Source organism: Periophthalmus magnuspinnatus, chromosome 14 (genome assembly GCF_009829125.3).
Source record: "Periophthalmus magnuspinnatus isolate fPerMag1 chromosome 14, fPerMag1.2.pri, whole genome shotgun sequence".
NCBI classification, from domain to species: domain Eukaryota; kingdom Metazoa; phylum Chordata; class Actinopteri; order Gobiiformes; family Gobiidae; genus Periophthalmus; species Periophthalmus magnuspinnatus.
In genome coordinates this window covers 28,122,778-28,133,318 of record NC_047139.1, presented here as the reverse complement: position 1 = coordinate 28,133,318, position 10,541 = coordinate 28,122,778, and the positions used below count along the sequence as shown (strand labels likewise).

Below are 10,541 nucleotides of genomic sequence, written 5' to 3'. Positions count from 1 at the left end.
TAAATGTACAAAGAGTAAACAAACTTGTCACAAAGGCTTATTAAGAACAGTTTATGTATTACATAAGATTTAGTATATCTTTTCTGAATACGTGCTTTGTTTTAGATCATTTTATAACCTTTTATAACAAGTTTGCCTCGAGGTTGAGTTTAAAACTGGAAACTCCATCTCCATTCTAATATTGAATTATTCTATCCACTTATTCCACAGTTATTACTGTCCATATCCCAGGGCACTGCATGGACAGAAGAGTGTGGCCTGTTGTGTCCGCACATTACAGAGCCTAAATGAGAGTCTCTGCGTTATAAACCAGATGCCAGCAGCAGTGGAACAGCAGCTAAAGGATTTAAACTTGAGCCATGTCGAGAAACAGTCAAACTGAGAGTTGGATAAGCTGGGATCATTTAAATACTGGACTGTCTTTTCTCTCTCAAAGCCTGGAGCCTCGCTGGAAACTTCTCCAGCCGCAGTCAGAGAAGCCTTGGCAAAAGCACATCCGCTCCAGAGTGGTTCATGTGGCAGCTGAAAAAACAGGGCTGAACCGAGGCAGACGCTGACACCACTTCCACATTTAACAGATGAAGAAAAACTGCTCCAAAGGTGGAGCTCAATAAATACACACTCAGATCTGTGAACAAAGCTTCACTGTAGTTTCAGACAGACTTTAAACAGTGCTCTTACCATGAAGCAGTGTCAGCGTTTATTCAGTTACTGTATTTCAATGAAACCAGTCTCGTGAACACACAACCTCAGCATAAGAACACTTTATATTAATAAATAAAAAACTAATTTCAGAAAAACAAGATCTTTATTAACAACACACTTGTCACTCTCACAGAGAGAAAAATTTAACATGCATTCATCAATAACACAATTCAGTCATAAATATCCAATTATATTATATTCACTGTGTACATAATTTCCTTGATTTTTTTCTGTGTAGGTAGGTTCTATCACAAAAGAAATTTGAATTCTGTCAACTGGACCAAAAAAAAAAAAAAACTTAATTCAGTTGACAGAATTCAATTTTCTTTTTGTAATGGTTTTCTGATTTTACATAAACTAGTGCTATTAATGGATTTTAACCAAACTCTGGCTGGTGTCGAATATAAAAGCAAAAACATTATTTGTATGCAAAAGCAAGGCAATACTGATGTTCAGCCATAGGCATTTTTTTCATCAACTTACATTCAGACTGGTATTTGTTGGCTTTATGAACTCTAGTATTTTTTAATGGAACCAACTAAGATAATGACTGCACATTGTATTATAACAGTACAGTCATATCTGCTGAGTACATTAACTTGACCCATTTGATTGAAAATATCTGTGCCTTAATTAGAACATTTTGTAAACTTATGTGCCAAGTTTAGCTCTTCAGAACATCTTGTTGATAACCACTTTCACTTCGCAGATGGCCTGTGTGCATGAAGCCCTAATTAACGGTTGGGAAGAGTCTCATGGGATAGTTTTTATCTCTTGAGCATCCTGTCCCGTTCACTGTGCACTGGAGATGTGTGCCTCCTGCTTCCTCTGCCTCCTCCTCCTCCAGATCAGGACCACCATCAGCAGCGCTGCCAGCAGAACCAGTGCTCCTCCAATGAGACCTACTTTTAGAGGTAAGCTCCTGTCTCTGGGCTGATACATCTCACAGGACGCTTCACTTTCCCCCGCATCATTCACTGCACTCACACACACTTGGATAACATTATCAACTTGTCCTATACTACCCCTGCGTTTGTCTTTGCTAAATCTATACTTTTCTTGTCCACCCACTGTTACAACATATCCTGTGACGTATGAAAGGGGTTCACACCACTCAACAATCACATCTGCCCCATTTAACGTTACTGATCCCAAATTAGGGGCCTCTGGGGGGACATTATTTAAAGTGTATCCAGGACACAAACATTGAGTAGAAGCTGCCAGTTCATAGCATGATGGTTGGTTTTCAAGACATTGGTTAAATTTGCATTTTTCAAAAGGACCACGTCTAGGTGTCAGTGGCACAGAGGTGGTGGTTGCGTCGTCCGAATCTTCATAGTCTTCGGGCACCAACACATAACCTTCAGTTGGAGATCCCAGTAGAGTTACAGCATCCAGAGGACCAAACTCCGGGGGTTGGGATGTCATAGGCAAGGAGCCAGTCATTTTGAGGATGCAAATGATAAGCAGGGGTAAAGGAAGGTCCCGTGTGGCAGCCATAATGCTTTCTGGAGAAAAGCCAAAAGATGTCAGAGCTGTAAAATGTATTTTTGCATTTCACTGGAAATCTGAGGAATATAGTGTACCCCAGGGTTTCAGCTGTTTATGGATCATATTTTGTTTTGTACATAAAAAGACATGAAGTTTTCCCATTTTGGAAATGATCCACTTGCAACAGCTTGTTTAGATTAGAGCATTTTTTTGAGGTAATTGTACTTTTTTTGAGTACATTTTTAAGTACGCTAGCTTTGTAATTGCAATTTAAAATCTTTGGTGTTACTGAAGACATCTTTCACTTAACTGCACCACATTACAGATCCAACTTCATTCAGCTCATGTTTTGTATAAAAAGACTGATCTAAAATACTACTGTAACTGAATTAAAAAGTAACGAGTACTTTTAGGTAGTAGTGGAGGTTTTCATGTTGTATTTGTAATTGAACATGTTATTAATCATTTAATTGTACTTTAACCTAAAAAAAAAATCAGTCCTCTTTACATCACTGGTAGAAACAGCCAAGGCGGTAACCAACAAACACGCTCTCAGTTCTCTTAATGAAATCTCAACATTGAACTAGGTTTTTAACTGCCACAATTTGTACACAGCCTGGGTCTACTATAGGCTCCTATTAAGTACAAAGTGTTAATCTTTTCTGTAACTAATTCAAGCATTGCACAACAAAATGCCGACACACACCCTTGAGTGACACAACCCAGTCAGCTGTATCCTATTACACTGAAGCCCTCCGAAATATTTAAAGAAAAACAATACCTGAACCAGTAGCTAGTTCAATGGGCAGCACCAGAAAACTATGCAAAAAACGAGTGGACTTCAAACCGAATCCCTGCATAAACTAAACTCCCAAAGTCTGCACTGAAACCTAAACAAAGAGGTGCCCTGTCTGGCTAAAATGTAGATGAGTTTCAAAATGAACGTACCTCTTGTGAACAAAAAGTCTAGTGTGCGCTTATCCGTTCGTCCTTGCTTATCTGCCACTTGTTACTGCCTGTCTTATATGTCTCTACTTTATATGCTTTTCGCTCTCCCCAAAACATTCACCTCCTTCTTTCTGCCCTCCCATGACACCCCCACTCCCACCTCTCTTCTGACCCGTCCCAGCAGAGCCAGCCCTCTTCTCCCCATTCTGAAATGCCTTAGTAATGAATGACTGTGAATGTGATTACTATTTGATGCATCACATGTTACATATCTGCCACAGTGAGCCACTTGTCTGCACGTCTCAGTGTTAATGAGCTCTTGTTTTCCTTTTAGGGATCAGGGGAACTGGCATGTTTGATGTAAAAGCTTTTGTAGGACTGAAATTTAGTCATTTCCCATAGATGCGGCTAACTCCAGGTGGCTTATAGCTATCTTTTCATCAACTAAACCTCTCACCTGAATGAAATGTATGACAACACATTCTGGCCTTCAAACGAACTGAAACTGATTTGTCTAAATATGGGGAATGAGCTGGCCTTGACTTGTTGAGTTTTACACAAAAGTAGGCCGTGTTTCAAGAAGCAATACAAACTTGTAGTTGAGTAGGTGGCCTCATGAATATATAATCACCAGACAACTATAGTAGCTTTAGTAAAGTTTTCTGGCAACATGGAGATGTTATTGCTTTGCCAGGAATGTCCCACAGTATAGCATTAAACTACATTTATTAAAATATAGGTTTTATTGGTTAAACATACCTTGAAACACGTACTGTGAGCAGGCTTGCTGACCTGTAATTATAAATAGAATTAATGCTATACTGTGGAATATCACAGGTAAAGCAATAACATGTAGACAAGCACATATTGTATCGTCCACTAGAAAAGATGAATAGACAGATATAGACCTTTATTATTGCACCTTAACTTATTGTTCTTCTCAACCTTTTCTCATGCAAAGCCCTAAAGCAAATTACCAAATGGTAATTCTGTTTTTTACAATGGAACATTTTGTCTGACAAAGCAATGAGCTCAGCTGTGACTGTTCAATGCTGACTAATAAATGTACACGACATTTTCATTATGTACCAACCCGTACCGTATGAACTATTAACATTACCAGGAAAAGCCAAGATTGCGTCTGTTGTGTCTTGGTCTGGCCCTCTGGAATGATCCATTTAAAGGTGTTCACAGTTGGCTTTTGTTTAGTTTTTTGTTGTTGACTAAATTAGGTCTATGAGGAATACTTAAACATGCTGTAGCACTTAGGGTAAAAAGAAATATTTAGTTTTGAGTAATCTGTCTGATGCTGGGGCCACTAATCTGCTGATTATTTCAACGTTTTGGGTGAGTATTTTACAGACATGGGCGTGGGAGTGAAGTGTGAAGCAGATGGAGCTCTTGCGGAGGACTCCAGTATATATGTATTGTATAATGTGTCTATATTGTTTGTGTGTTATATAAATTGATTATGTAATAACATTTTGATTTCTATTTTATGTTAGATAGGATAGGAACTGGTGACTAAATGAACTCACTCAGAGCTTGCCTCAGTAATAAGACAGCGGTGATTTGACAAAGAGCCACTTGAAGAGAAATGAAGTCACTCATACTTCAGCTGTGACACAGGCCTGTCAGGCAGATGGTAACACTTAAACAGTTTGTTGCATGAAGAACTGCCCCATTTTCAGGAAGAAAAAAAAAAAAAAAAAAACTTTTCCTGGGTTGCTGTGGCTGCATGACTGTGTTTTCCTCATCAAAATTTCCCCCATAATTATAAAAATGACAGAAGCCAGAGGGAGTTCATGTTACACTAAAGCGCAAATGGAAACTAAAACATGTTCTTTAAAGTGGATAAAAATAAGATGAGTCCAATAGGACTTTAAAAAGTCAGTAGTGCCTCCTAGAGTTTATATATATTCACATATTTTTATGTTAATATATTTATATGTGTGTGTCCATATACAAAGTATATGAACCTTTCTACCTAAATAGAAAGGTATGGCCTATAGCTTCTGTATTTTTTTTTTCTTCAAGTACTTAAAATTAGACTTTTAACAAAGGTTTCTCAGCTGAATATTTTCTTCTATCTCTTTTACCTGTAAACAAAAGGCATAGGTTATCACTTGTGTGTTTATCTAATTAATCAATTAAATGACGTTCTTACTTATTTAATAAGTATAATTTCCAGTATCCGTTCAATACCTTGGACCCCAGAATGCATCATAATTATTTTACACGTGTTTGCATTGACAAGTTCCTCAGATTTGGGGCATTTATAAATCCATGCATGATGTGTTTGGGGTATTTCTGTGGCGCGTTTTATTTGACGTCACTGCTGTGCGACAAACATGATTTCTAGTGTAGTTTGTAGTTCAAACAGAAGCTGCAGGCAAGGCGGGTGAGTTTACTAAGGGATTTTATTTCATCGTGTTTAATAGGTGCAGTAGAGGGAGGACGTGCCCGCTCAAAGCCTGTATGATATTCCCAAAGGATTTTTAATGAAATCCCAAAGGGTAATGCTGCTGGTCTGGAGTTAGCAATCGCGTTTGGGCCCAGTGGAATGGCCGTATCGTTTTCGTCCTTGGCAAAAGACACTGAGCCAATCAACGATACAATTAATGACCAATACAACTCAAACCGAAAGTCCACATGTTTCAGCGGTGGACAGTTTAGGAAGTCTTGTTGACTGCTTTGGCTAAGCTAAGATAGCATGGCTTCGAGGCGCACAGGGTTTGCTGGTAGCATGGATACATCTGCAAACAGCGCTATGAGTCGAAAGCCAAACCTAACCAACATCTCTAACAGAACTGGGGCAGAGTCTTGTTTTGACAGAAAAACTGAAAAACCTGCATACGGAGCTACGCAGGGCAGTATGACGGTTACGTCTCTGAAATCTCGGCTGGCACCGACCATTCACACTGCAATGTCCGCTGCAGTTGATGCTCTTCTGGGAGAAGTGGTGATAGTGCTGAATGAGACCCAGCTGGAGCTGGTGCACAAGGAGGAGGAGAATGAGAGGCTCAAAGTACGTCTTGAGGTGTCTGAGAGGGAACTAAAGACTTTGCAGGATTGTCTGAGCAGTGCGCAGAAACTCATAGATCAACTACAGATCTCTTACTCTGGTGCACATGTTGTCAGTCAGTCTGTTTTTGCACCTTCACTGTCCTCCATGTCTTCACTGGCTTCAGGCATGGAGCGGGACCCCCAGAATCAGAGGGGTGTGAGCGGGACAGACCTGGGGCTTGGAGGCTCTGTCGATGAGTCTCTCCAGGGGTTTGGCCCAAGTAATGATTACAAAATGTGCCAGCTTTCAATTCAGCCTGATGGTTCTGTGACCAATCACAGCATGGACTCTTTTGGATCAAATACTTCCCATGTGTGCTCCAACTCCAGACCAGGTAACACGTCTTTCACATTTTCATTGATATAAAATATTCTTTTATAATGTTATGACATTTTTGATATTTGTTTGTCAGATGAGAGGCAATCCCAAGCACCAGGATTAGTACATAGATTTGAGATAAAGGAGGAGCAGAGACCCGTGCCAGCATCAGTGCAGCCCAACAGGAAGGAGGCTGGCGGGGAAGGTGAACAGGGGTCACAAAACACTCCCAACTTAGACCATGGCTTTGTCCAGTCTTCAGGAGAAGGAGCCACCCAGCGCTCCTTTCCTCAGCCCCTGCGTCCCCAGAGATCTGTGCGGGACTGTAATGCTGCTATGCCCCCAGGGGGGCTCAGCGACCAGAAAATGGTGTCTGGGACTTCAGTGGGGTCCAGTGTCTCTCCAGGTCGAGCAGAAGATACACCTGGACCTTCAGGAGTGGGTGTAGCAGTAGGACCCTCAGCTGACCGCCCACATCACTGCTTAGAGTGTGGCAAGACTTTCCGTCTGATCTCCAGTCTGAAAAAGCACATTCGTATCCACACAGGGGAGAAGCCGTACCCGTGCGGTGTATGCGGACGTCGGTTCCGTGAGTCTGGAGCTTTGAAGACTCACCTGCGCATCCACACAGGAGAGAAGCCATACTCCTGCTCTGAGTGCGGCACCTGCTTCAGACACCTGGACGGTCTGCGCAAGCACCGCCGCACCCACACTGGAGAGAAGCCCTACGTGTGTGGCATCTGTGGCAAACGCCTGAGCCGACTGCAGCACCTCAAGCACCACCAGCTCATCCACACAGGAGAACGGCCCTGCTGCTGCCCCTTCTGTAACCGCACCTTTAAGGAGCCCGCGGCACTCCGTAAACATGTCCGAACACACCGAGACGAAGGCGGTCACATGGGCATTGGTGCCAATGAAGACCAACAACAAGAGCCTATAGATGAGATGAACAACCTCCACCCGGCTGCTCCCTCACCTCAGATGAGGTTTGAGGAGTGGGGAGCAGAGGAGGAGGACAATGCAGTAGTGGACTGTGTTTGAAATGCTAAACATACATTACAGCATTTTTGGGTGAACCTGTTTTAGGGTTTACTTCGCATCCTTCTATGTTTAGAACTAAACTAAACACTGTTAGAAATCCATTTCCAATACTGCACATTCTGGCTAAGTTGTTAAATTGATTAGCTTTTTCAATGGCAACAAAATCATTATTTTGCCATTGGTGTATATAAATATATATAAGTTTTGTTTTAAACAGTTTTCAACATTGATCAAATTGGCATCTCATGCGTTTTGATGGGAGACTGTCTTTATTGAATGATCAATTTATGGCCATTTAAATCTAGTTTTAGTTTGCAAAAATACCTTTTTAAATCCAGTGTTAGTATTGAGTGCCTGTTAATGCACTCATCTGTTACAGGGTTGTAAATGCAAAGTTTTTCAGAATTGCTTTAGCCAAATATTTTATAATTTTATGCAGCAATCTATCTAAAAACTATTCTACTGGAGCACTAATCATCCTTTGTTTATGTAGTTTTGGAGAAAGGTGGTATTCACAGTAACCTCAATGGGTTACCTGTGATGGTTGCATTAATCAGCATCACCACTAGATGTCCCTAAATACTTAACTGCAGCTTTTAACTTGCTTCACGAGAAAAGGTCAGAACAAAAGCTACACCAAATTTAATGAGCTATTTTTGTGTTTACCCAATTGATTATTCATTAGCATAATTGTATTTTTGATTGTCATTTTCACATTCCACAGTAATCTGCAATCTGTTATTAACTACGTAAACATCACTCTTAAACTACAGTGATTGTTATAATGTTAATGTATTTTATACTTGTGATCAAAGTATTCTTTTTCAAGTGTTGTTAATACAGTAACTCTCATAATCACTGGGTAGAACTTAAAATCCACAAAGGGCACTGAACTGTAGACTATTAATGTGTGTTGTGACTTCTCAGTGTTGTCTGCAGCTGCATGTTCTGTCATTTGTCTGCTTATGTGAAATTCATAATTTTTATATGCTTTACTATTAAATACAGTATTCTTTTTGTTCCAGTCTGGCAGTGTATTAAAGGAAAATTTTTATAGACTCTGGGCATATTAGTTTTTGTGTTTTGAACACAAATAATCCCTGTGTGATCCCTATCAGTCTATTAACACTCAGTGTTAATAGACTGACAAGTTTGATGCAAAACTTATGGACTTGGAAATGCATTGTAGCCACATTATTGCATCTAATCTTCATTTTTACCTGCAGTTCTCAGGTTCTTACAGTGTATTTTATTTTGCCCTGGCAGGAGACAAAGCCACAAAGCAGAAGAGTTTCCACATCGGTGCATTGCCCAACAAATTGTGTAGGTGCTGCAGACACGCCCCAAGACAGGTCCAAAATAACACTTTACTACCCTCCCAATGCTCTCTAATGACAGCTGAGCTAAACATACTGTTTGTCCTGTCCTCATTGTTAAAGAAGCTGTGACAAAAAACATCTAGATGGAAATGTTTATTTAAATTTTTTTTTTTAAAGCAATAATATAACTTTTTGCGAATTTAGTTGTAAGTTCTGAAATTTCTCCTGAGTGGTGGCAGGTGAACAAATGGAGCACATCTAAGCACATTTTATAGTAAGATACAGACTTACTTTCACTCTTGTTCAGTCAGTCTGTACCCTACACACACATGCATGTTTTTCCACAGTGAGAGAGAAGAGGAGGAGCCGAAGAGACACATCCTTAGGACATAATGGATGGAAGCTGGGACCATGTAGTAAGACTCACTTTCTGCACAAAAGATTCACCTTATTTTTATGTTTCAACACTGGACGCCATCATTTTGTCTCAAACATTGTCTTTATCATGGCACAAATGGTGGACAAATAAGTAAACTAGTAGGTTCTAGGAATTGGGTATAATGTGTAACTTTTGTGACGACTAAACAACTGTGCCAGAGCATATCTTAAGTGAGCCTTGTTTGCTGTGGCCAGTTTCATGTTGTACAATGTAGAAGAAAATGAGTAAGGTAATAGTCTTTATTTTGTTTCATACAGAGCTTCATATTCAGCCATGTTTTCCTCTGTAGTTTACATAGCATATTTTTCCCCGTTATACAACACATAACTTTAAAATTAGATATTTAGTACTAAACTGCAGTACCTGTTCTTTCCTGTCTCATTCTTGTTCGTTTTTATTGCTCCATTTTACTTTTGATCTTAGGAGACATTATATTGAGTAGTCAGGCATTAAGTAGAATTAGCCTGTTTACTTGGGATGTGGACCTGTTCTAACAGAAACTTGTAGTAAATACAATCGTCTATAACACAGTGTTCCCTCTTAAAATATCATAGGGTCACACACATTTCCTAAAATATAATCCCTTTTTATGTTACTATGACTTTTATTTGTGAAGAGTCTACTTCTTATGCTATTTTCAGGAGAGTAACTGGCTCTCATGCTTGCTGACAGTCCTGCAGAAATGTGCAGCCTGTGAACTACCGAGGCCAATGCAGTGATTTCCTGAGTGATTCAAAGCAAACACATTCACTTATAAAACAGGAAATGACTTGGCCTCAAATTCTCCAGCTTTTGTCACTTTGCCTCTTTGGACACTTTATCCCAACTGTTTGGAATAAAACTGAACAACAAATAGGCTACGACTTATGCACATTAGGTTATAGTTAAACGTAATAACTTATAAACATTTATAGGTCTGTAACTATGGAATTCTTTCTGTAGCAAATTTTTTGTGTATTTCTGGGCTTTATAATATAGTAAAAAACTGACATTAATGTAGGGTAAAGTGATCTAGTAAAAATGATTAGCCTGTCAAATGAAAGGTGCATGGACATAAATGATGCTTTAAGTGTCATTTACTGAGTGCGCACATAGCTGTAGTTTGCAGAGGGGTCTGTATTGGAAAAGGGAGGAGGAGGTGTCGGGAGAAATGACCAACAAGGAAACCACTTTTCGCTTTGCTCCTGCGCCGCCTGACTGGCCCCGGGCCAAC

At 40.0% G+C, this 10,541-nt stretch overlaps 2 protein-coding genes across 2 annotated transcripts; one reads left to right on the top strand and one right to left on the bottom strand.

Moving 5' to 3' along the window:
- Nucleotides 1–793: 793 nt before the first annotated feature.
- On the bottom strand, nt 794–3,263 carry LOC129456781 (LRRN4 C-terminal-like protein). Its single transcript, XM_055226511.1, has 2 exons — nt 3,145–3,263; nt 794–2,213 (listed from the first exon to the last, which is right to left on the bottom strand). The coding sequence occupies exon 2, from the start codon at nt 2,203–2,205 to the stop codon at nt 1,498–1,500; it is 708 nt and encodes a 235-aa protein (XP_055082486.1). The 5' UTR covers nt 2,206–2,213; nt 3,145–3,263; the 3' UTR covers nt 794–1,497.
- Nucleotides 3,264–5,478: 2,215 nt separating this feature from the next.
- Nucleotides 5,479–8,599, top strand: si:ch1073-224n8.1 (zinc finger protein 16-like). Its single transcript, XM_033978974.2, has 2 exons — nt 5,479–6,545; nt 6,624–8,599. The coding sequence occupies exons 1-2, from the start codon at nt 5,858–5,860 to the stop codon at nt 7,568–7,570; spliced, it is 1,635 nt and encodes a 544-aa protein (XP_033834865.1). The 5' UTR covers nt 5,479–5,857; the 3' UTR covers nt 7,571–8,599.
- The last annotated feature ends 1,942 nt before the right edge of the window (nt 8,600–10,541 follow it).